The 25,142-nt window shown below is 64.5% G+C and overlaps 2 protein-coding genes and 1 long non-coding RNA gene across 7 annotated transcripts in view; 2 read left to right on the top strand and 1 right to left on the bottom strand.

The window, feature by feature from the left end:
* The window catches only part of GPSM1 (G protein signaling modulator 1), a 35,541-nt gene extending 18,756 nt beyond the window's left edge, over nt 1-16,785 (bottom strand). For 2 of the 5 annotated variants that reach the window (XM_070799578.1, XM_070799579.1), the window contains exons 1-7: nt 11,389-11,589; nt 4,042-4,263; nt 2,917-3,052; nt 2,101-2,243; nt 1,749-1,872; nt 1,243-1,358; nt 755-910 (exon numbers count right to left, since the gene is read on the bottom strand). In XM_070799578.1, the coding sequence (XP_070655679.1) occupies nt 755-910; nt 1,243-1,358; nt 1,749-1,872; nt 2,101-2,243; nt 2,917-3,052; nt 4,042-4,263; nt 11,389-11,453 (962 nt within the window). In that variant the 5' untranslated portion in view covers nt 11,454-11,589. Of the gene's footprint in view, nt 1-754; nt 911-1,242; nt 1,359-1,748; nt 1,873-2,100; nt 2,244-2,916; nt 3,053-3,289; nt 3,408-4,041; nt 4,264-11,388; nt 11,590-16,687 lie in introns of those variants that run through there. The other 3 variants (XM_070799581.1, XM_070799577.1, XM_070799580.1) reach the window with 3 other exon arrangements.
* Nucleotides 11,664-12,754, top strand: LOC139185883 (uncharacterized). The gene is made up of 2 exons (XR_011569497.1): nt 11,664-11,821; nt 12,494-12,754. It is a non-coding gene; the product is annotated as an uncharacterized lncRNA (long non-coding RNA).
* Nucleotides 16,786-23,527: 6,742 nt separating the features above from the next.
* The window catches only part of CCDC187 (coiled-coil domain containing 187), a 55,652-nt gene continuing 54,037 nt past the window's right edge, over nt 23,528-25,142 (top strand). The window contains exon 1 of the mRNA XM_070799568.1: nt 23,528-23,621. The gene's annotated coding sequence lies outside the window, so the exon portion shown is untranslated. The remainder of the gene's footprint in view (nt 23,622-25,142) is intronic.

The following is a 25,142-nucleotide window of genomic DNA, read 5'->3' as shown; positions in this document are numbered from 1 at the left end:
TTTCCAGGCAAGAATACTGGAGTAGATTGCCATTTCCTTCTCCAGAGATCTTCCCAACCCAGGGATTGAACCCGGGTCTCCCTCATTGTAGGCAGACGCTTTACCATCTGAGCCACCAGGAAAGTCCTTGTTAATTTTTAAATTGAGGTAAAAGTAATATAACCTCAACCCCCGTAAAGTGCACGATTCAGTGGCTCCACGTACATTCACAACCTACGGCCCTTGCCTCAGACTACCTCCAAGACATCGTCACCCAAAAGTAAAACCACAGCCCCTTGTGAAGCCTCCTAGCAGGGCAGCTTTTCGGAAGACCCTTCCTCTCCTCCAGCCACGAGGGGCTCTGGCCTGTGGACTCTGAGCTTTCTTGCTGTAGCCGCTACCCCCCAGACCTGCACGCACGGCTGTGAGCTTAGGGGTCTTGTCAGTTGGTCTGTGTCTCCGCAAAGACTGACGCGCACACAGATGTGGAAAGAGGGAGGCTGGAGGGGGGCAGGTATTGTTCAAGGGGGCAGCGGGCTGCGGACTGGGGCCCAGCCAGCCCAGCACCCAGGGGTCTCCCCACTCCCTCCCGGTGGGCAGTGCGGCTGACCTATGGAAGAAGACTGAGCCCCGGGGGGGGTCTCCTGGTGGTCAGAGGCAGAGCGGGGCTCAGACCCAGACCAGCGAGCCGACAGGCTGCTGTGGTCAGCCTGGGGCCCGAGGGGGCAGTCGGAGCCCTCCGTGGGCCTGCGCCGCCTGCGTCCCCGCTGCACACCTGTCAGCCAGCTCCTGGGCGATGAGCAGGTGCCGGAGGTGGTACTCGGCTGCACGCTCGTAGTCCTGCAGCAGCGTGTACGTGTTGCCCAGGCTGTAGCAGGCCTGCGCCTCCACCGCCTGGTCCTTGAGCTGCCGGGACAGCTGCAGCGTCTTCCTGGGGGGGTGGGGCAGCAGGGGTCACCCAGGAACGGAGCGGGGTTCAGGATTCCCCTCCGTCGGGGGCCGGGGCATTGCTTGCGCTCCCCAAGCCCCCTTCCAAGGGGTAGACAGAGGTGGGGGATGCGGATCCAGCCCCAGGACCCCACGAGGGCATCTCTCTGCCCCGCTGTCGGGTAACACAGAGCACTGCCCCCTCAACCCACGGCCCCGGGGAGGCCGGGCGGGCAGGCCTTGTGGGGGGCGCCTCCCTGGCCTGGTGTCCACGCGCCCTCGCCCGTGCCCTCCCCGGCCCACCCGCTCCCCAGCCGGGCGGTGGCGGCTGCCTACTTGTAGTACTCAGCGGCCACGTCAAAGCGCCCCAGAAAGATGTGCGCGTTGCCCAGGTTGCTGTAGGCTCTCCTCTCTGCCGCTTTGTCTCCGAATTCCTTAGCGATGGCCAGGCGCTGAGGACGCAGATGCAAGGCCTGGGGTGGTCACAGGGCAGCCCGGCACCCGCTGCCGGTGGCAGGGCTGCACACCCGCCCGGCACAGCCAGCCCGACGTCCACGTGCCCAGGGGGCAGCCCAGGAGCCCCGGCACCCAGCCCAGGCAGAGCAAGGAGCTGGGGGCAGCCCCGCCACCCTGCCCAGGAGCCCTGGTACCCAGCCCAGGTGGAGCCAGGGGCTGGGGGCAGCCTGCCGCCCCGCTCACCTCCTTGGGCAAGGCCATGGCCTCTGGGAAGCTGCCCAGCAAGGGGCTGGGGGCAGCCCGCCGCCCCGCTCACCTTGTGGAAGGCCATGGCCTCTGGGAAGCTGCCCAGTGAGGGGCTGGAGGCAGCCCGCCGCCCCGCTCACCTCCTTGTGGAAGGCCGTGGCTTCTGCGAAGCTGCCCAGCAGGTAGTGGGTGTTCCCCAGGTTGCCATAGGCCCTGCCCTGGGCCGCCCGGTCACCCAGCTCCTTCACCAGGGACAGGTTCCTCCTGGAGGCCCAGTGCGTGTGAGCCGTATCCCTGCCAGCAACGCCCCGCCGCCCGCCCAGGCCAAAGGATGCTGAGCCCGTGGCCCCCAGGGGTGATGCCCCCTAATGGGGGCAGCTCAGTGCTGAGCTCGAGGACTCTGGTTTTCGGGCGCCGAGGCCCGTCAGGCCAAAGCCAGGGGTGGGTGCTGTGGGGAGGGGGGCTGCCCGGGGCCCCGCCCGCTCTGCTCACTCATAGAACTCGGAAGCCCGGCGCAGTGTCTCGCGGACAGCAGGCGGCAGGTGCCCCGGGTCCTGTGCGGCAGTCCAGGACAGCTGCTTGCCCTTGGCATGGTACACATTGCCAATGTTGTACAGAGCCCTCGCCTCCCCGACCTGGGGGTGACACCGAGACCGGGGCTGCCTCCAAAGCTGCAGTCCCAAGGAGCCGGGCACCCAGACCCTGCACGCACACAGCTGGTGTTCCCACGGCCTGGTTTGTGGTCCCCCCTGCCCCTGGGGCTACGAGTGCAAGGGCATCACCTTGTCCAGACACTAAGGTAGGGGTCACGAGGAGGGGTCTGCCCCTCCCGGGTCACCCCTCTGATACCCCAGCTAAGGGCTCCGGCTCTGCCACCTCCAAGGGGGCCCAGGCCGAGTCGGTGACCTCTCTGCGGTGGAGCCCTCCCACAGCAGTGATGTCATCCATACAGAGGAAGGGACGCTGACCCCACAAGGTCACCGGAGGACACTGAGCAGCCGTCAGGGGCCCAGCACAGCCTCTCTGCCCAGGCTTCCTCCCAGAGCCACTTCCACCCCCGCCGCCCCCTGGCCCAGCAGTAACAAGCACTGTCGGTGGACTCAGCGGAGAGGTCAGTGAGAGGGGAGCGGACGTGGAAGACGGGGGCCCGGGACTCAGCCCCACGGCCTCTGCGTGAGCCAGAAGCACCCTTGTTTCTGAACAGGGACCGTCCCCCGTCTTCCTCCCAGCTAGGGCGCCCGGGACCCTGGGTGGTGTCCTCTGGGGCCCAGTCCCAGCCGGGGCGCCTGGCCAGCGCTGCCTGCCCACCTTGTCCCCCTGCTCCTGGGCGATGTCCAGGTGCCGCTGGCAGCAGACGACAGCCTCGTCAAAGCGGCCCAGCACCTTGAGCGTGTTGCCCAGGTTCCCACTGGCCTTGGCCTCCCCCATGCGGTCACCAATGGTCCTGGGGGGCAGAATGGAGTGAGGGGCTGAACCGAGGACTGAGCCCAGCGTAGACCTGCATGAGGGCCTCGGAGGACCGGGGTGACCCCTGCAGTCCCTGGGATGGTGCTGGGCAGGGGTTCCGTGGCGGGCGGGCCAAGCCCAGGATGGACCCTCCACCAGGCCAGGTCTCGGTGAGGCCCTGGTAAAACCCGGTTTCAAGGCCGGGAACACCGGGAGCCTCGCGATGGGAATTCACCCTGTGGCAGCTCTGTTGGCGCACACGACCTCGGCTGGCTGGTCCCGAGAGCAGGGCTCAGGGCTGGAGGCGGAGGCCTGTGGCCAAGGTGCTCGGAACCGAGAAGCCCAGCCCCCGCCTAGGAGGTCTGGGGGCTGGGGTGGGGGGTGGACAGGGAGGGTCAGCAGGCGGCGGGGCGGGGCGGGGGGTGCGGGGGGAAGCTCTAGAAGCCAGAGGAGAATGGAGCCCCTGGGAAAGGGGGGCGTGTGGGAGGGCGGGGGTGGGGCCGGGGCCTGAAATGGGCGGGGCCGACAAGGGGGCGGGCCCCTCGAACAGGGCGGGTGGGGGGTGGGGCCGGGGCCTGAATGGGCGGGGCCGGCAAGGGGGCGGGCCCCTAAGGGCAGGCCACTCGCACGGGGAGGGCGGGGCCTGAATGGGCGGGGCCGAAAAGGGGGCGGGCCCCCAGGGGCAGGCCACTCGAACGGGCGGGTGGGGCGGGCGGGGGTGTGGCCGGGGCCTGAATGGGCGGGCCCCCACGCGGGAGGGAATGGGGGTGGGGCCGGGGGCTGAAATGGGCGGGGCCGACAAGGGGGCGGGCCCCCAGGGGCAGGCCACTCGAAGAGGGCGGGTGGGGGTGGGGCCGGGGCCTGAATGGGCGGGCCCCCACGCGGGAGGGAATGGGGGCGGGGCCGGGGGCTGAATGGGCGGGGCCGGCAAGGGGGCGGGCCCCGAGGGCCGAGCCACTCGCGCGGCGGGTGGGGACGCCGGCTCACCGGGCCAGCAGTAGGTCGTGCTTGTGGTACTCCAGCGCTCGCGCGTACTCTTTCAGGTAGAAGTAGGCGTTGCCCAGCTGGCTGTAGATGGCACTCAGCGTCTTCAGGTCTTCGGTGCCCACCTGCACGGCGGCCTCAAAGAAGGCCACGCCCGCCTTGAAGTCGCCCGCCTTGCACAGCCGCTCACCCTCCAGGGCCAGCTCTAGGCACGAGGCCTCCATCCTGGTCAGAGAGGACGGGTCAGGGGTCCCAGCGGGCCCCTTAACGCCATCAGGCCTGGGGCCCTGGCTCCTCCTCGCCACGACGGGGCCCCCCGGACGGCTGGGGCCCGGCTCCCTTTGGATGAACGCGCAGAGGCAGCTCTGGGTGGGGAGGCGAGCCCACCCCTAGGCCAGCACGCTGTGTGGCTCGCGGTGCCAGAGCCTCACTGCCCTTCCCCACCCGCCCCATCCCCAAGCCCGGGCCCCAGACTGCCGGGAGAAGGCATGAGTGCAGCTGCAGCCGCCCCTGCAACCGGAGGACACGGCCTCCGTCCCGACTCCTGGCCGCTGGGCGGAGGGGCTGCCCCTGGGCCGGGTGCCACCCGCCACCCTCCAGAGGGGCACAGCGGCTTGGGGCGGGCCCTGATACCCGCTGAGGACGGGAGGCTCACGGGGTCATGAGATGGTCGGGGCCACATCAGTGGGAGCTGATCCCAGCCCCTTCCCTGTCCTGCGTCCTAGAGTGGGGCCCAATCTCCAAGCTCTCGGAGGGAACTAGGCTGTCCCTGTGCCAGCCTCCTAACCTCTGGGGGCAAGGCTGCATCTGAGCCGATGTCCTGTCCTGGGGCCAGAGGGGGATGGGGGGGTGGCAGGCACAGAAGGAGTCTTGGTGGGGGGCCTGAACAGAGGGTGGGGACTCCTGCCGCCCCACCCCGCTGAGACAGCCCGCAAAAGTGCGCCCCGGAAAGGTGGGAGACAGCTCAAGAACCTGTCCCCGTCCCCTTACTCCCACCGCCTTTGCGTGTCGCCAGAGCTTGTGGAAGAGTAACTTAAAGTGTGCTCGCCAAACAGCCGGCTGCACCCCCGAGCTCATCCCTGCCTCATTAGGACTGAGCAACGACCAGGAGTTACCGGGGGAGCCAACGTTATTTCCCTAAGAAACAGGCAACATTTTCTAGGCCAGTGCTTCTCAACCGCCCTATCCAAACGCCTCTCTGAGACAGATCACAGCGCCCATTCGCGCTGCCCCTGGGTCGTCGAGAAAACCAGGTGACGCCTTGACAACAGGCTGGGACACAGCTGCGAACCCCCCGAGAAGCCGAGCCCTGTGCCCTGCACCCCACAGGCTCAAGGCGTTCCCCGGGCGGCCCCCCACATCGGGGTCACTGATCCTCCCCTCCCGGAGGGTGCAGGGCCCACGCCTGGGGACCCCAGCCTCTCCGAGACTCAAGCAGAGCCCTGCAGCCTCTGAGAGCTGGAGGTCAGGGACCCGGCCTTGAGACCCGGCTGTCAGACTCGTCAGCGTGTCCCGCTGACAACACGCCCGCCTCACCGAGCGCCCTGCCCTCCAGACGCCACATCACTGCCCACGGGCAGCGGCACCCCCACAGCCAGGGCCATGCATGGGGCTCCTTAATTAAGGCCTGCTCATCCCTGCCCAGCTGCTCGCCACACAGCCAACTGCCCTCTCCTCCCCGGGGACTCAGGGTCTAAAACGTGGGCGTTTCCAGAGCCCCGCGGGCACTAGCCCCAATCTGATCACAGGAGCAGCCCCCTCCCTGCCCAGACATGTGGCAGCAGTGGCTCAGAGCAGAGGTTTCTGGTGCGGGCAGGACCCTGGGCCTAGGCGTCAAGGGCGCAGGGGTGCAATGCCAGGGTGTGTGGCCGTCTCTGGGAGCGCCAATGGGGGGAGGCCTCCCCCTGGGGAGGCGCCAGGCAGGGGGTCCTGGGAGCCCCGCCCCCGCCCCTGCAGGTGCCCGCCTGCCGCACCTCTTCCCCCGAAGGTCTCGCATCTTCTGCACGTACAGCCACAGCTCCAGGCCCACGGGCAGCAGCAGCGGGCGCGGGCGTGGGGCACCGTACACCACCTTGCACACAGCCTTCTCGGCCAAGCTCAGGGCAGCGGGCGGGCCCTCCGGGGCAGCAGCCGGCATGCTGGGAGCTCTGGGCCTCCTCCCCGGCCGGCTGCAGGGTCCCCTGCCCGCCCCCCACCCTGGCCCCAGGGCAGCCAGCTCCCACGGACCCCCCAGGTCTCTGGCAGGTTCTCCGCGGCCTCCCAGGGCCTGTGGCGGATCAGAGGATCAAGGGCAGCTCAGAGCTGGGATCAGCACCGTCAGCAGGGCGGGAGGGCGGGAGCCCCGAGGGAGCTTGTCCACACGCTCCCCTCAGGGGCTGGCACACAGCCGGGGGGGTGCACAGCACCAGCGCCCCCCACCCCCAGACTCTTACTGCCCCCCAGCCCTGTGGCCGGTTCGGGGCCAGAATCCGGCCACACAGCACAAAGGAGCCTGGAGCACCTGGTTGGTTTGTGGGAGCACCGAGGACCCAGTGCGGGTGGCCCCCACCCCTGCCCCCAGAGCTGGGATGGGCAGGGTCTTCACTTGGCCTCGCTTCGTCCTCCTGGACCCCTGCCATGTCCGCCCCCGCGCCCAGCCTGGCCTGCGGCAGGGTCAACGGGGGCACAGGGTCCAGGTCACCCTGTTAGTCCCCCGAGCCTCCGGGACGCTGCTGGGTGACCAGCACCTGACCGTCGAGTGAGCTCCAGGCCTCGAGTGTCCCCGGGTGCAGGGCCGGGAGGAGCCCGGGGCTGGGACTTGAGATGAGCAGACACCCTCCAGCCACCCCAGAACCTTTCCTGAAAGCTGCCGGCCCCTGGGCCGCCTTGGCAGCGCGCTCCCAGTTCCTCCAGCGCCGTGGCTGATAAGGAGGCTGGAGAGACCCTCCCTGGGCAAAGGGCAGAGCCTCTGGAGGAGCAGCGGTGGTGGGGGGCGCTCAGTGCCGAGGCCCAGCCCCAGGGCTCGGTTGGGCAGAGCAGCGGGGAGAAGCCCGAGGCCCCTCGGGGCACCGCAGTGGCCTACCCCTGCTGGGCGCTCTGTCCCCCCCACCATGGGCAGCCCCTCCTGCCAGGTCGCTCGCCCATCTCAATCATGGGCCTCGGCCGGGGAGGAGGCCTAGCAAGGCTGCAGCAGGGAACCCGGGACAGGGAGGGAGAGGCTGGGTTCAGGGGCAGTGAGACCCAGGCTGGGCCCTGACCCCCAAGACCACCTGTGTCTGAGCAGAGACAGGATGCGGGGGTGGCGGTAGGAGGCCTGGGGCAAAGCCGCCCGGGATACTGACCCAGGCCAGCATCAGCTCACCAGGGTCGGCAGATGCTGCTGCTCTGGCCGGGGCAGGGGGTGTCTGGGAGGGCGCTGGGCGGGTAGATCAAGGGTGCGAGGATGAGGACCGAGGCCAGCCGCAACCCGGTCTGCACCGGACCCTGCTTCTCAGGGGGTCCAGGACAGGGCACCCTCCTCCTGGCCCTGAGGCCTCTGTCCACCCCCGGGACGGCTCAGCTGAGGGGCAGGACAGGGCCTGGACCATGTCTTCCTTGCCCAGCTCCTGCCGATAAGCTGAACCCCCAAACTCTGCACCCTCATGTCAACCCCAGGCCCTTCCTCCGCCTCCTGGGGTAGCAGCCCCCAACACCCGCACCGCAGGCCATCCTCTCCCCTCCCCCACGAGACCGCCCACCCTGGCCAGGCCCACTTCCTGGCTCAGTGAAGAAGGCTCTGGAAGTCTGTCTCCCCACACCACCTCCGCAGGCGTGGAGGTATCTGTGGGAGCCATGTCTGCTGCGGAGGCACGGGAGCTGTGGCGCCCCGAGGCCACCGTTCAGTATCAGCCTGCCGAGCTGGCCTGCCTGTCCCTGTCCACTGCCCAGGACGCCTAACTGCAAGACGGCAGGGCCTCCAGCAGGCCTGTCCACCCAGAGGCTGCTGGGGCACGAGACAGGGGCTCCCTGGGGCCCTGGGCCAGACTGGCCAGGGCTTTCAGGGCCCGGAACTGCGGTCTTAGTTCCCCCTTCGCGAGCCTCACCCCTCAAACCCAGAGAGGGGCAGCCCATACACCTGGGATTTGCCATGTGGGCTAAACAGGTCCCTAACTGCTAACCGACAGTCCTCCACAGCCTGGGGAGAGACCGGGCCCCCAGCCTCAGAGGCCTCAGGGACCACGCTGCCTGCCCCAGCCGGGCCACATCCACCTGTGAGATCCGCTCTCCAGCACCAGTGTGGCCCAGAACATCTCTCCTTCAAAGTGGCTGACCAGGGTCAGCCTTCCCAGCAGCCAGACCACAGTGGCCAGGAGGCAGGGAACCGTCTGCCAAGCTCCCGCCACCTGCCCACTGGCTTACCAGTTAATGAAGTGCTTATTGACCGCCCAGCGGCCAACCTTGCTGTTCCGGCCACCACGTCACCCCCGATACCTCTCCCACCCGTCCTCGGCGTCCGAGAGTAGCCGTCAGCCCTGGCCCCTACTGCCCTGCCCTCTGCCCACACAGGCCCCCATCCACCTGTCTCCCCAGACGGCCCAGTGTCCCCTGGGGGCCATCGCAGAGGCTCACCAGGCGGGGGCTGGGTCCCCATCGACCCCTCTCTGATAAAGGCAATCATTCCTGTCCAAGGCCGTCACCCACATTCTGGGTGCCTGGGCAGCCGCCCCAGGGCCCCCGCTCACCCCATCCTGCCATCCCCAGAGCGAAGCCACACTGACTCCCCTTCAGTCTTGGGGGTGATCTCAGAACAGCAGGGACAGGCGGCCTGGTGGGGGCAGGAATCACTGAAGGGGGGAGGCGTGTCTGTCACGAGCTTCAGAAAGCAAGCGCCTGAGGATCGCACGTCCAGGGAGCCCAGTGGCATGGCATCCCCTTCCGGGAGCCTGCTGATGGGGGCACCTCTAATGAGCCCCCTACCCCACTCTCCCCTCCCAGCCCCCACCAGGAGCACTCAGCTGCTGGCCTCACAGAAGGCAGGAGTTCAGAAGAGGACAGCCCACGGCTCCCCACTTTGGGGGCTTCTTGGCTACCCGCCCATTCTCCCCGGGCCCTCCGCCCCACACCTCTGCCCTGGGGAAACAGGCCCAGGGGCAGTGCACCAGGGTTCTCAGTATTAATCGCTCCTGTGAGACCCCACCCACTTCTGCCTACCTGACCTGGTCCCCTCTCCAGGGCCCCCTCGGGACATGGTGGGCTTGTGGACACATTCACGCTCAGGCTCCTCTCAGTGCCAGTTCAAAGCCCAAATCCAGGACCCACTTTGTAAGAACCAAACTCATCTCCCCAGGTAGGAACATTGGTGTGGGAAAGGGAGCCACCAGGCTGCGGGGGCAGTGGGGGGGAACAAGGCAGAGGAGACCCGACCTGGCCCCAGGGAGCCCCCCACACGCTGGGGTTTCTGGGACAGCCACCCGTGGAGTGCTCAGACACAATGGCTCCTGTCCGTGGGGCATCCACGTGCCCAGCTGCAGGCAGCTCTGTGCTCCCACACCACAGCGGGGCTCCCTGGACATTCAGGCTCCGAAGGGACAGCTTTCTGGCGGCCTATGGAAGCCAGTTCCGAGCAGAAAGAACCCTGCGCACACCCAGCCACGCTCAGGTCCGACCCCCATCCCCATGGGCCTCCTCACAGGCCCTGAAAGCAGGCTCCTGGCCATGAGCTCGGACTCTCTGCCAGGTCTGCCCCCCCAACCTCCACCCAGGGCTCAGCCTGCAAGGAGTCCAGGCGGGACCCGGGGGCCTCTCGCGTGTTCGCTTTGCGCTCTGCTGCCCTGTCCACAGACGGCTCCCCCAGGCCACTGGTCCTTGTCCCTGTACCCACCCACACCCCAGGCTCCCGGGTCAAGCCTAGGGGGAGGCTAGCACAATGTGGACCGCATGCTCCGCCCGCAGGGTCTCCCAAGGCTAAAGCGCCCAGGGGCCCCCTCCACCCACAGCTCCCCCGCACACACATGCACAGCCAGATCACCGCCTGTCATTCTTCCAGAACGTGGCCTCCACCGTGGGCAGACGTGGCCCATAGAGCCCCCCATTCCCATGGGGGCAGGGGGTAGGGGGGTTTGCCATGCAAGAGTCCTCAAGGACAGGCCTCCGGGGTCAGCTGTCAGTAAACCCACTGGCAAGCTCCTCCCCCTGCGTGGGGCCCAGGAGTCAGGCCGGGGTCTCAGCGCTCCATTCCGAGACCACACAATGGGGGCTGTGTCTCCAGCCAGCAGCACAGACCAGACAGAGGTGGGAGGGGCCGCCAGGGCCTCATTCCACAGGTCGGGGTGGGGAGGGATGATGGAGGGGCAGGGGGGGCACCCAGCGGAGGTTTGCAGCTGGGCTGGAGAATCCGTGTAGGCCACACTAGGCCCCTTGAAGAATCAGAAGCCCCCCAGGTCTTAAGGATGGCTGGGGGAACTGGATGAGGTCACTCCAAGGCAGGGGCCTGTCCAGACCATGAGGAGCCAGGCCTGCCTCTGGGATCCACAGCCAGGAAGCGGGCCCTGCCCAGCACTCGTGCCGGCCCCGCTCTGCCGGACACCTGCACATGAAGGCAAGCCCTGAGAGACCTGTGCCCTCCCCACCCCAGGTCAGGCCCAGGGCGTCAACTTGTAGCACACCCTTGACCAGCAGGGAGTCACCAAGCAGGCACGCGGCCCAGGGGCAGAGCCACCCCGTCATCCCTGATGGGCGCAGGGCGCAGGGCCCGGGCCGCTGGCATCACCTGGGAACCCGCCCCAGGCAGGCACCTTTTCAGGCAGGCACACACCCACCCAGCTGCCTGGCTCTGTAACCCCAGCCCAGCTGCAATCTGTTGAAGCAGGGGCACCTGGTGGGTGGGGGGTGACCGGCCCCACCCGTGACACACCCGTGGTCCCCTCCCCACAAGTCCTGTGGCAGTGGGAAGGAGGAGCCAGGCTGGGGAGAGAAGTCCTGGCAGCCCCCCACCACACACCTGCTGTGCTAGAGGCCAGATGCTGGCAGGGCAGGGCTGGAGTAGGGGCCCCTTTCCCAGCCCTGGACACTGTGGTGAGAGGGGCCCATCTTGCCCACCCCCTAGCCGCCCCTCCCTCGCCGGTTTCCAGGGGGTGGGCTGTGGCAGGCCCAGCGCCCCCAGCCTCGGACTCCCCTTCCTCCGCCCTGGGGCACCCTGAGCCCCCAACACCCTCCTTCGGCACCCCGCGTCCCCCCACCCCCGCCGGCCCACTGGGAGGGGCGTCCCCGCCACGTTGCGCGCCAGCCGCCGCCGCCGCCGCCGCCTTTGTTCCGGGCCGGCCGCTCCCGCCTCCTGCGTCGGCGGCCCCCGCCGCCCGGTCCCCGCGCGTCCCCGCCGCTCGCCCAGCCCACCTGGAGTAGAGGCGCCGGGCCGGGCCGGGCAGCTCGTCGGCGGCGGGAGGCGCCGGGCCCGCCATGGGGTCGGGGGAGCCGAGGGCCGCGGGCCGCGCACCCCACGCTCGCGCCGGCCCCCCGCGCCCGTCCGCGGGCCGCGGGCCGCTGTCCACCGCCCGCCCGTAGTCCGTCCGTCTGTCCGTCCGCGCGGGCGGGAGGCGCCGAGGAAGTGATGCGCGCGACGCCGCCCCTCCCGCCGTGGCCGTGATGTCACCGCCGCCCGCGGGGGAGGGGGCGCGGGCCGAGCCGCCGGTCCCTCCTCTGTTCGCGCGGGTGGGGGAGGGGAGACAGCGCCGGGGGTGGGGGCCCCCCGCGGGGGGGGGCGGGGCAGAGCCTTGGGGGTTCCTCTGGCACCGGCCTGGAGGGTGCGCCCCCAACGACCCCCTCCACGGTGAGTGCGGGGGAGGGGCTGGCCGTCAGCCTGGCTGCGGGGGCTTCTGGGGCCTGGGAGGCCCCTTCTTCCACCCGGTAGGAGGCCCTCCTGCCTTTGTTTGGCGGGTGACCCCTCCTCCCTTCGGTGGTCCTCTGTCTTTCCTCTGGACCAGCCCCAAGGTGCCTCGGCCACTTCTCCAAATGGGCAGTGGGTGCAGGGCACCCCGGGGGTGCCCTCCGCACACTTTGGCGAGGCCATCCCCCACGTGAATTGGGGCACGTGGGAGGGTGGAGCAGCCTCAGGCAGGGCCTGAGTGTGTGTGTGTGTGTGTGTGTGTGTGTGTGTGTGTGTGTGTGTTGGGGGTCAGCTGGCCTGGGAAGGCAAAGATTCTGCAAGCCTGCCCACCACTCTGCATTTCTCACTTCTGAGACCTTGGTTGGCAGCCTCCCCACACCCAGCCTTGGTCTTCTCCGCTGTCTGTGAAAACCGAGGAAGGCTGCAAGGAGAGTGGCTGGCTGCCCACCCACCTGAGCCCAGCGTCCCAGCACCAGGCCACCTCCTCTCCTGGGGATTCCTGGGGCCCCTTACGGGTGACGTGGCCTCGCCTCCACCCCCGGGTTCTGACTGCTCTGGGGTGGGGGTGGTCTCACAGGTTCTGTCCTAGACCCTTCTCAATCTCCGCCCTCCCAGTGCAGTCAGAGAACTCCAATCCTGGAAAAGTTGCCGTGACCCAACGGGACAGGGACGAGTCTGGGGACGGGAAATGGGCTGCTTTCCCCTGGGGGCACACTGGCCCCTTCCCGGAGCACTGCCCTAAGGTCAGGAAGATGCCAGCCAGCCAGGCCGCTCCAGCCAGACCTTCTGCTTCAGCCAGGACCCTCGGCAGAGTGCAGCCCACAGGACCCTGGCTTCAGGCAAAGGCAGCGTAAATAAACACGAGATTAAAAAAGGGCTCTTGGCCCCGAGCTGGTCTGTTTTTCCTGCGGAAGAGGCAGCGAAGATGAGAACCATCTGTGCCCAGAGCGCAGCGGCCGGCAGCTCAGCCCACGCACCCTCCCCTGGTGACCACAGGAGCTGGGCAGGGCCTTGTTCTCAGGCCTGGCTGCGGCCCCCAGCTGGCCCCTACGGAGTGCAGGGTGCTGAGGGCAGCTCCCCAGGCCTGCCTCCTTGGGGCACCCCTGGGCTGGCGTCAGAGGACGAGGGCCCCCTTCCTGTGCCAGGCCTGCGCTCAGTGTCCCCAGGAGGCCACCGCTCTGGCTCCCTACGGTCACCTGGGTGTGCAGCCAACTGCCGTGTGTCAGGAAGGCTGCCCTCATGGTGATGTGCTGTGGGGGCAGATGGGGGTGGTCCCTGCAGAAGGGTGGGGTGGGTATCTTCTCTCTTCCTTCCTGGGAAGGGGGAGACCCGTGGGAAGCTGGAGTCCCTGGGCTGGAAGGGTCTTCTATCAGAGCTTCCCCAGGGGAGCTAGGACCATCTTGGGGGTGCTGGGCAACGGGCCAGGCTCAAGCTGGCCTGAATCAGGCCCTGCCCACCCCAACCCTGCTGGGTGCCTGGCACAAGTTGCTTTCCCTGTCTTGAGTTTCCATTCTGCCCCTCAGGGTTCAGCGGCCCTATGCCGCTGGGGTCGGGAAGGATCGTGGGTCCAGACAGTGATGGTCACGGTGCTGGGCGGCAGTCAGAGCTCAGGGTGCCTACCGTTGGGACTGTGCTTCTTCCCTTCTGGGCCCCTGCAGGCAGTCCTTGGCACATGGCACGGAGGTGTGTCTTCTCCCGTCCAGGGACCCGACCGACTCTCGTGGAGAGGACCCAGGAGGAGGGTGGAGTGTGGACGGGTAGCACGTGGCCACCCAGGTGTGAAACTAAGTGTGCCTCAGCTCCACGGAGAGCAGGGGGCTGCCGGGAGGCAGGTCTGGGGGAGGAGGGGTCCTGGGGGCAGCAGACCTGGCTCACCACCCTCCCATCCGTTCCGCTCACCCTCGGGGCTGCTCCTCCTTCCCCCCGGCCTCCCAGGGGGTTGGGGGGGCAGAGACCTGCTACCTGCACACACCTGCGCTCTGCATGTCCTGTCGTGTAAATTCTCCCCTGTGACGCTCGGAGCGCCCGCCCTGGCAGAGTGTTCTGACAGGAGGCCGTGAGCACACCCCCTCCATCCATTCCCGAAGGAGTGTAGGGAAGAAAAACAGTTTCCCACCTGGATCCTCCTTCCAGCCCCAGTTAACAGGTGGCAGCAAGACGATGCCGTGGGTGGCACAGGCAGCGATGCTGGATCTTGTCCCCAGACGCACCACCGCTCTCGAGCCGCGCCCCCCTCCCACCGCACTCAGAGTACCAACCCTGCTGCTGGCGGCTGTCAGCAGCGCCGCCTCCGCCAGGGGGCAACTGCCGTGTGCCTGTCCGCCAACACTCACCCCTCCCTGGCATCCGCTTCATCAGCACGCCGTTCCCCTTGGTGAGCAGACCGGACACTGATGCCCTAGGTCACCAGGCTGGGTCTCAGGGGAACTGAGGTCAAGCCCGGTTTCCTAACTGACCCCTTCCTGGGCCTGTCCCCAAGACAGGCCAGCAGGGAAGTGATGCTGGACAGTTGCAGGGGTCTGGCTGAGCCTTTGGGGGTGGAGAGGCCTTGGGCCTCTGGAGAGAGGAGGGCACTCAAGGCCGACATGGGCCTCAGGTGAAGACCAGGCTGGGAGAAGGTGGTCAGGCTGCCCGGGGCCATCCCTGCACAAAGAACCAGCTCCGAGGCTCAGGCAGGACATGCGAGCTCTGAGACAGCCCCCACCCCCAGGTGTTTGCTGGGGCGGGGGGCAAGCTGAGGATGACCTGGTGGCCGGCAGGACAGCTCCCAGTCTCTGCCTCCTCCCACCCCGCCATGCCCCCCTTCCCCACTAGACTGCTCCTGCAGGGCCCAGGGGGGCCTGGGTCACCCCCAGGTACCACCAGCAGAGATGCCCAATCTGGGACCCGAGGCAAAAGGTAAACGGGGAGAGGGGAGAGACCCAAACACACAAATGCACGCACACACATGCGTGCACATATGTGCTTAGATAAAAAGAACACACATTTTTACCATCATTTCCAATAATCTCATAACCCTGAGAAAGAACTCGCTACTGCACAGCTCTGGGGTACTTGCCATCCATTGCCCCGAGGCCCCCAAGACACCACCCGCCGCCACTTCCTCTCCTTGAGGCCTCAATGTCCCTGGAGTGGGAGCTCTGGGTGGGCAGTGGGTTTTTGCAAGAAGCCCGGAAGGAAACGGTCTGCCCACCCCAAGGTCCTGAGGGCCTCACGCGGAGAGGACACGCCCAGGAAATAGCTGGAGGTGTGCTCGGAGCCGCACACCACCGCGTCATCCAGTGACACCCGGCCACACGGCATTCCTGGGCCACCGGCTGGCAGCTTTGTCACCGGGTTTGTGGCCCCGAGCCCTGTGGGGAGGAGGCAGGTGCCCATGGGGCAGGCCCGTGCTCACCTGTCCAGAGCGGGCTCACCCCTGGCTGATGGGACCGAAGCTCCCGCCCCCTGCCAGTCTGTGCCCCCAGGCCTGGCAGACACTGTGAGTGCTGGAGAGAGATGGAGGGAGAGAAAGAGAGGGAGAAACAGAGACAGAGGGAGACAGAGGGAGAGACGGAGAGACAGAGAGTCAGGGAAAGAGATGGAGACGGAGAGAGGGGAGTGTATTTGGGCTCCAGGTTCTTCAAGTGGCTCCAAGCCCCCCAGGCCTTGGGTGTGGGGTGGGAGGGGATATCTTTTATCATCAGCCTAAGTGTGTTAGTTGGTCAGTCATATCTGACCCTTTGCAACCCCATGGACTGTAGCCTCTGTCCCTGGAATTCTCGAGGCAAGAATACTGGAGTGGGTTGCCATTTCCTTCTCCTGAGAATCTTCCAAACACAGGGATCGAACCTGGGTCTCCCACATTGCAGGCAGATTCTTTACCATCTGAGCCACCAGGGAAGCCCACCCACATCCTCGTAAACCAAACAGAATTAGGAAGTCAAATCCACTGCTTCAAATAAATGCTCGGAAGCCTCCAGGGGAACAGAAAGTGCGGTGGGTTTCTTCTGTTGGTGGGGTTCTACGCCCACCGGCATCTCTCCATTCCAGCAGCGTGACGGTGGGTGGTGGCCCTAGACCCTCTGGGGAGGGGAAGCCAGGCCAGGCTGGGTTTAACAGCCCAGATGCCTGGGTTCACTTTGGACCCGGGCCCACCTCTCTAACCCTTACCTCCCACACTGGGACAGTGACGGAGGCCCAGTCAGCGCTGGGTAAACACAACCTTATGGGCCGTGGCCTCTGTGTAGTCTCCTAGGGCTGCGATGACAAATGACCACAGCTGGGTGGCTTCAAGTGGCAGAAATTGTTCTCTCAGCTCTGGAAGCCGGAAGAATTTGGGTGCTGGTGGGGTCCCGCTCTGTGTGAAGGGTCCAGCAGGGGTCCTCCCTGCCGCTTCCAGCTCCTGGAGCTCCAGGTGGCCCTTGGCTTGTGGCCGAGTCCCTCCCCTCGCTGCCTCCATCCTCCCGTGTCACCCCGCTTCCCCCTGTGTCTGTGCTCTCTGTCTTTCCTCCTGAAAGGACTTGCATGGGATTTAGGATCTTAATTTCACCTGCAAGGGCCCTTTCTCCCAAACGAGGTCACGCTTACCACTGTAGGTGGGTGTCTCTTTGGGGACCACCCTTTACCCCACTGCACTCACATCTCAGAATTGCACTTACAAGGCTTGCCCACGACGTGGGTCATGTAACACATGTAGTTCTGTAGTTTTCTGCTCTCAGTTAACATTATGTTGTGAGCATCATGGGGACATCATAGATACGGTCAGAGGTGGAGGCTGAGTGACATTCACCCTGCGGCTGTGTCACTGTCGCGTAACCAGGTCCTTACCCATGGACACAGGCCGGGCAGGGCGCCTGTGTGCGCCAGGTGGGCAGGGACCCGCCGCGATTGCTGCAGCTCCTGGTGCGGGGCTGACGCTCAGGTGGTCACTGATGGAGAAGAGGCTTCTCTGTGCTGGGACCCCTCCCAGCTACAGCGCAGGGCGAGCGTGGGGCTTGGGACGCAGCAGGGCTGCTCATGAGCTGGGCCCCAGCCCTCCTCTGGGCCTCTCTCTTCTCCCTCAGATGGGAGCCCGGTGAATGAGGTCTTGCTGGGAAGCCCGTGGCACAGCCCTGGAGCACGGCAACAAGAGTCTCGTATATGGGGCCCATGGGCCGAGAGTTTGCCGGCCCCTCTGAGACAGCAAATCCTTAAAAAGACAAAAAATGTCTTCAAGAGATGGGAATACCAAACCACCTTACCTGCTTCCTGAGAAACCTGTATGCAGGTCAGGGAGCAACAGCTAAAGCCGGACATGGAACGACGGACTGGCTCCAAATTGGGAGCACAACAAGGCTGTGTATTGTCACCCTGCTTATTTAACTTCTATGCAGAGTACATCATGCGAAATGCCGGGCTAGATGAAGCACAAGCTGAAATCAAGATTGCTGGGAGAAATATCAGTAACATCAGATATGCAAATGATACCACTCTAATGGAAAAAGCGAAGAGGAACTAAAGAGCCTCTTGATGAAAATGAAAGAGGAGAGTGAAAATGTTGGCTTAAAATTCAACATTCAAAAAACTAAGATCATGGCATCTGGTCCCATCACTTTATGGCAAATAGATGGGGCAAAAATGGAAACAGTGACAGACTTTATTTTCTTAGGTTCTAAAATCACTGTGGACGGTGACTGCCGCCATGAAATTAAAAGATGTTTTCTCCTTGGACGGAAAGCTATGACAAATCTAGACAGTGTATTAAAAAACAGAGACATCACTTTGCTGACACAGGTCCATATAGTCAAAACTATGGCTTTTCTAGTAGTGTATGGATGTGAGACATTAAAAAAGGCTGAGCACTGAAGAATTAATGCTTTTCAACTGTGGTGCTGGAGAAGACTCTTGAGAGTCTCTTGGACAGCACGGAGGTCAAACCAGTCCATCCTAAAGGAAATCAATCCTGAATATTCATTGAAAGGACTGATGTTGAAGCTCCAACACTCTGGCCACCTGATGTGAGGAGCCGACTCATTGGAAAAGACCCTGAAGCTGGGGAAGATTGAAGGCAGGAGGAAGCGGAGAAGTAGGCGACAGAGGATGAGATGGTTGGATGGCATCCTCGACTCAGTGGACATGAGTTTGAGCAATCTCCGGGAGCTGGTGATGGACAGGGAGGCCTGGCGGGCTGCGGTCCTGGGGTCACAGAGTCGGACAGGACTGAGCAACTGAACAACGACTGGGGCAGATGCTCCGTTTGGCAGCAAGGCCAGGTGCCCCTGGGGCCACGGGGCTGCGGTCAGGAGCTGGCCTGCTGGCCGGGAACATGGAAAAGCAGCTGGAGCTAGAGGAAGGTCTCTGAGCCCTGGGCCCTGCAGCAGGGGCCCTCACCCTTCAATACCCCTGCCCACATTCTCATTTCCCTTGACCTTCACCCCTGAGCACTGGTGCTCATCACCTATGTGTCACATGCCACGCCAAGAGTGTGGTCACAGAGGCTGGAGGACGCCTGGTTCCCATGATACCCGCTCACCCCTCGAGAGCCCCCTCATCCACCTGCCTGAAGGCCCTGCCCACCGCCAGGTATGGAGGAGGAGAGGCCCAGCCCCCACCCTTCCCCACCCTCAGACACCATCACTCTCGGGCAGGTCTGGGCTGCCAGGCCAGCTGGAGGGGGAGCGTGCCACCCCAGATCTGGGCCAGAGCCACATCAAGGGAGAACTGGGGCGCTCAGGGGATGTGTGGCGGCTTCCCGGGAGGAGGGGAGGGCGGGGTGGGCAGCAGGCAGGGCTCTGTGCTCACACGCACCCAGCCCTGGGGGCGCAGAACTCTGGGCAGAGCAGGGCAGCGGCCAGCTGCTCAGGGCACCCCGCGCTCCGGGAGCTCTTCACAGGTGTTCTCAAGAGGTGCTGATCACCCCCCGCCCATCCCCGGCCACCCGGGAGGCGGGTGAGGCCTGAGGCAGGCGTGCAGTGGCTGGAGGAGCTGCTCCCCTCAATGGAGTCCTCGGGCAACGTCTGTCTGTCCCAGCCCTGATGAAACAGACGGAAAGGAGAGTGGAACCACACCCTTGCCGTGCCCCAACCCCCACAGGGCTCCAGCCCAGGCAGCTCATGGTTGCCATGGAAACCCCCGTATCCCCCGGGCGCCCTCTCCTGGCTTTCTGCTCCTCTCCTAACCCTGTGCGCCCTCAGCCCAGGGTTAAGCAGTAAGCAGGGGGGGCGCTAGGGACCCTTCTCATGTGTTTATTCATCATGGGGACCCTGGGACAAGGACAGCGGGTCCTTTTCCTGATATCCGAGTCATCTGGTCAGGACCCCGGAGTGGGGGTGGAGAGGGAAGGACCCTGGGGACACCAAGCCCAATGGCCGTGCATGGTTTTCAGGTTGCCCTGGGGGTGGGGCTTCCGTATCTGTGGCCCTAAGGAATCCAGGGCTGACAGCTCACGTGTACAGGGGCAGCCGTCTGTGGAGCAAACCCGGTGGCCGCCGCGTGAGGCCCTAGGAGCCCCTGGTAGGAACAGCACATGGTCCTGCCACCCACCCCACTGCCCGCGGTCGGCACAGCCCTCCTTCCTTCAGACCGCAAACCTCTCAGGACGAGAGCATGGACCTTTCCCCAGAGAACCGCATCAGGCCCGGGGCAGCTAGGTGGGCAAGCTGCAGGAAGGAAGGAGAGGCGGGGGCAGGGCCTCTCTCCCCAGGGCCCAGCATCCCTCCCTCTCTCTGCAGGGCTGGTCAGAGCTCAGGATTAGGGCAAGGAGCTGCTGCGAACCGTCAGAAAGCCCCCTTGTGGGCTTACCTGGTGGTCCAGTGGTTGGGAGTCCACTTTGCAATGCAGGGGACATGGGTTCGATCCCTGGTCTGGGAGGATCCCACATCCGGCAGATCAACTAAGCTCATGTGCCACCACAACTGGGCCTGCGCCCCAGAGCCTGGGCACTGCAGCTACTGAAGCCCACGGGCCTCGAGCCTGCACTCGGCAACAAGAGAACCCACTGCACTGAGAAGCCTGTTGTTGCTGTTCAGTCGCTCAGTCATGTTCGACTGTGCGACCCCATGGACTGCAGCATGCAGTCCTTCACCATCTCCTGGAGCTTGCTCAAACTCATTGAGTCCATCGAGTCGGTGATGCCATCCCACTATCTCATCCTCTGTCGTCCCCTTCTCCCGCCCTCAAACTTTCCCAGCATCAGGGTCTTTTCGAGTGAGTGGGCTCTTGCATCAGGTGGCCAAAGGATTGGGCCAAGAGTAGCCCCTGCTCTCTGCTACTAGAGAAAGCCTGTGCAGAATGAAGACTAAGCGCAGCCAAACAAAATAAATGTTAAAAGAAAAAAGCCCTCTTGGGCCTGGCTGGGTGGGCTCACCGGGCCCAGCGCCTGAGGGCTTGGAGCCTGGCCCGGTGTCTGTGTCAGGGCCCAGTAAGCGTGTCTCTTAGTCAGCCTGAGCTGTGTAACGAAACATCACCGAGTCTAAGATCAAGGCCCAGGCAGACTTGGCTCACGGTGAGGACCCTCGCTGTGTCCTCACGCGACCTTTCCTCTGGGCGTGCGCATGGGGGCAAGGAGAGAGTGGGAGCCCCGGGGTCTCCTCTTGTAAGGATGCTGGATGCTGTAGGACTAGCCGCTGCTTCCCCATGACCTCACTTAACCTCCATTCCTTCCTTATCCAGACACAGCACCCAGGGCCCCGGGGAGGACGCAGAGCTTCAGGGCCAGGTGGGTGGAGCCCCTCCTCCGATGGCATGCCAGGGTGCGGAGCCCCGGGCTGGGCCATGGCTCTCCTCCTGGCTGCGTTCCCACCCCGCAAGCCTTGCCCTTCATGGACTTGGGCAACACCAGCCCACCAGCTGGGGCCCCTTTCCCGTTCCGGACCGCCCTCCAGGCCAGCGGCCTTCTGCGCCACCTGGGAAAGGGCCAGAGTGCATCCCTGGAGGCGCGCCCTGCTTTCTCCAGAAGCCAAGAGGCTGGCGGCAGGAGGTGTGAGATGTAATCACTGGGCCTGGGTTTGGAGGGCACGCCCAGGAACGCCACCCTTCCCTGGACCTCTGGGACGTTCATGGTGCAGCAGTCTTGTGGTCTTCCCAAGTCCTGGCTGTCGTATCCGCTTCTGCCCGAGGCCCACCTCTAGGGTGTGCGTGTCACCCTGGGTCTGATCGGCCAGCCCGGCAGCATCGTGCCCCCGAGAGGACGGGTGGACATGACGTGTGTGGCTCAGGGCAGCGGAGTCAGACAGCCCTGGGCAGGTCTGCAGCGGGCGCTGTGTGCCTCCCACATAGGCAACGCCGTCCGCCTCTGATGGGGCCGGAGACCGCCCCGCACCATGGGGCCCTGTGTCCCTGGGGCCGCGTCCCCCTGCCCCGGAGACTGTGGTCGGCGTCCTGGGTCCACTGCATTTCAGCAGGGCCTGGCCTAACGAATGAAACGGAGGTGCGGGGACCGGCCTGCATCCTTCAAACCCTCCAGGAGGGCGCCGGGAGGCGATGCTCGTTTTGTTTCACTCTCTGGACCTCAGAGGCGAGACTTTTCATACCCTTGACCTTCCCACCACGATCACAACAGTAGCTCCTAGCCCACAGAACATGGATCCAATGTGAGGGTGTCCAGCTCTACATCCACAGACTAGGGAGGGGGCCGATCACGGGAATCTGTGACCCCGCAAACCCGCTGTCAGGTGGGCCCCGGGCAGCACCCTGGTAACGGCCTGACAGGGGTCCGAGGGCATCAGTGTCTACCCGGCCCTGTGTCCCGACATCCTGATGGTGGCTGCCATCCCCCTGCCCACCGCACTCACTGCAGGTGCCTCTGGGGAAGGCGCTCACAGGTCACAGCCAATGAAGACAGATGACTGAGGCGCCCAGGGTGGCTGCCCTGATCAAAAAAAAAAAGCCATGGTCACTGGCAGGGGTTTTGGCCCTGAGCCGGTTTTCAGGCCTGGAATCCACGCGCTGAGGAGGTGGCCTGGTGGCTGGGAGACTTGTCTCAGCGTAGGAGCTGGAGCGTTTCCTTTCAATAAGGGAAAAAAAGTGGTTTGTTTTCAGCGGTGGTGATCTGAGGTCTGCATCTCAGAACCCCAGAGGGAGGTGCTCTGCGCAGGCTGGTGCGGCCGCTCAGGGCAGCGACTGGACTGGGCAGCCCCAGGCGGTGCCAGAGGCCCGGGGGCAGAGTCTGGACAGCAGGTGTGCTGCTGTCTGCCCCCCGCCACCCCCCACCCCGGGTAGTGTCAGGGTCTTGTTTGCTTAACTTGGGATCGGGGGGAATGTTCCAGAAACTCCGAAGGAGGAACTTTGGCTCCTCACAGGCTCCAGCCCCCTTGCCCAGCCCTCGGGCCAGGTGGCTTCCCCTGTCTCTCTGACACTGATGGGCAGAGCCCACCTTTGTGGACATGCCTGAGCCCATCCGTCTTCCGGGGCTGGGCTCCTGGGGCCCGAGGAGGCCCAGGCACGGCCGCAGGGCTCGCGCTCCACACCCGCCGGCCACAGGGTCGGCCCCTCTGGACCCTGCGTCCCAGGGACGCGGCCACCTCCAGGGCGGTCTTTCCTGGAGGGTCCAGCTCCAGTCCGAGCTGGTGTCCGTCGGTGTCCAGCTCTCCCCGGGGGCCGAGCGGCTGCGGCTCCCGCATACCGCCCCCAGAGGCGGCAAGGGGCACACATGCCCCTGAGTATGTAAGAGGCCAGACTGCTGCAAGTTCCTGTCCCCTAAATCCCAATTTCCTGAACACCAAGAGGCTTTCTTGGCAAAAGACTATTTTCTAGAGTTTTCTGGGTGGGGAGAAACATAACTGTGGGGGTGGGGTGTGGCAGGAACATCAAAGCCCTGTGGGACACCGCCCCCCCCCGCCCCCCGCCGCACCCCCACTATGATGGGGAGAGGGCGCCACCTGCTGGCACTGCCCCGTAGCCAGCCAAGTTGTTGGCAGGGGAGATTTGGACATTTACCGGGCAGCCCCCAGGACACTTGGGCAGCATCCTGCCCCCACAGGCCTTCAATTGGAGCTGGACAGGGTAGGGATGGGGGGCTGGACACACCTCCCCCTCCACTCACCAGCGCCCCTAGTTGGAAAACCAGCATAAGGGCCACAGGAAAGCGTCAGATCCCAGCCCAGCCACCCACACCCCAAGACCCATCCGCACGCGGATCCATCTTGTACAGGTGCCCAACACCCCCCACCACCTCCGGCCATTCCGGTGGGGCTGCCATGGTGACCCCAAGACCGTGAGGGGCTTTGTGGGCAGTGAGTGTGGTGTGTTGGGACCTCCCCTCCCCCCTACCCCCCTGCCCCCGCCCACCTGGTCTCCAGGCCTGGAGGGCTGCTCTGGAGGCGTGAGCTGCCCGGGGACCCAAACCTGCTGTCCTGTGTCGGAAGGGATGCCACCCGTCCACCTCCAGGGCTCCTGCTCCCAGAGCCCCGCGTGGGGGGTGGGGGCTCTGGGGAGGAGGGAGACAGCGGGCTGGATGGGCCCGCGGCCACAGAGGCGGGGCTAGGGCAGTTCTGGGCCGTGGGGAGGCTGTCCTGAAGGCCCGCCTGCCTCTGCCCAGGTGGGGCGCTGGCCCAGGTGAGGCCCCTGGCGCCTGGCACAGGTCCCCAGGCTTCGCGCCTGGAGGAGGAGTCCCAGTATCAGACGGATGCCAGGGTTTCTCTGGCAACATCAGGGCGGCTTCCCTCCCAGCCTGGCACCCGGCCTCCTGAGGGCCCGGAGGCCTGGGTGCCCTGGTCCCCACGCTCCGCTTGCTGCCTGCCTCTGGGCCACGGCCGCTGCCCGGTGCCCTCCCAGCTTCCAGCGGGTGAGTCCTTGGGGGCTCCGCCTGAGCCCCGCCTGGCCTCCCCAGGCCCTTCTCCCTGGGCTGGGCCCAGTGCAGACCAGCCTCCCTCCCCCGCCCTGCCCCCAGGAGGGGTCTGCGTGCCTACGGCCCTTGCCGAGGGCCGAGCCAGGCTGGGCGTGTCGCGTCCACAGCCTCCTATCTGGCCTCGCTGGTGCTCCTAGTCTGGGAGGGAGGTGGCGCCCAGGGCAGGCCTCCGGGCTGTGTGGCCGTGGGCAAGGTGATAGTGCCAGCTCACCTGGGGGCACACCAGGCCTGTGTGGGTCGTGTGTGTGCCGTGTAGGGTGTAACGTGTGTCTGTGTGTGGTTGTGCGGTGTGTCTATGTATGTATAGTGTATTGTCTATGTGTGTGTTATGTTGCTTGTGTGTGTCTGTGTCCCTTGTGTGTCTGTGTTTGGTGTGTGTGTGTGGTGTGTCCACGTGTGGTGTGTGCTGTGTCTGTGTGTGGGGTGTGTGCTGTGTATCTGTGTGTGAGGTATATGTATTATGTGTCTGTATGTGAGGTGTGTATATTGTGTGTCTATGTGTGCTGTGTATTGTATTTCTGTGTGTGAGATGTGTGTATTGTGTGTGTGGGGTGTGTTGTGTGTCCATGTGTGTGGTGTGTGCTGTGTGTCTGTGTGAAGTGTGTGTATTGTGTTTCTGTGTGTGAGGTGTATGGTGTGTATGGTGTGTGCTGTGTGTCCGTATGTGAGGTGTGTGTATTGTGTTTCTGTGTGTGTGGTGTGTGCTGTGTGTGAGGTGTATGTATTGTGTGTCTATGTGAGGTGTGTATATTGTGTGTCTGTGTGTGTGCTGTGCATTGTGTTTCTTTGTGTGAGGTGTGTGATGTGTGTGGTGAGTGCTGGTGTATGTGTGTATGAGGTGTATGTATTATGTGTCTGTATGTGAGATGTGTATATTGTGTGTCCAGGTGTGTGGTGTGTGCTGTGTGTCTGTGTGTGAGGTGTGTGGTGTGTGTGGTGTGTGCTGGGTGTCTGTATGCGAGGTGTGTGTATTGTGTGTCTGTGTGTTGGGTGTGGGGTGTGTGTCCATGTGTAAGGTGTATGTATTGTGTGTCTGTGTGTGTGCTGTGTATTGTGTTTCTGTGTGTGAGGTGTATGTGTTGTGTGTCCATGTATGTGGTGTATGGTGTTTGTCTGTGTGTGGTGTCTGCTGTGTGTCTTGTGAGGTGTGTGTATTGTGTGTCTGTGTGTGGTGTGTGTCTGTATGTGAGGTGTGTGTGCTTTGTGTCTGTGTGTGTCTGTGTGTGAAATGTGTGTATTGTGTGTCCATGTGTGTGGTGTGTGGTGTGTGTCTGTGTGTTGTCTGTATGTGAGGTGCGTGTGTTGTGTGTCTGTATGTGACGTGTGTGTTGTGTGTCTGTATGTGATGTGTGTGTGTTTTGTGTCTGTGTGTGTTGTGTGTCTGTATGGTGTGTGGCTGTGGTGTGTGTGTGTCTGTGTGTGAGGTGTGTGTGTGTTATGTGTCTGTATGTGTATTGT

The sequence above is a fragment of the Bos indicus genome, chromosome 11 (genome assembly GCF_029378745.1).
Source record: "Bos indicus isolate NIAB-ARS_2022 breed Sahiwal x Tharparkar chromosome 11, NIAB-ARS_B.indTharparkar_mat_pri_1.0, whole genome shotgun sequence".
In the NCBI taxonomy this organism is placed as follows: domain Eukaryota; kingdom Metazoa; phylum Chordata; class Mammalia; order Artiodactyla; family Bovidae; genus Bos; species Bos indicus.
Note: the sequence above shows the minus strand (reverse complement) of the source record. Positions and strands in the feature narration are given on the sequence as shown.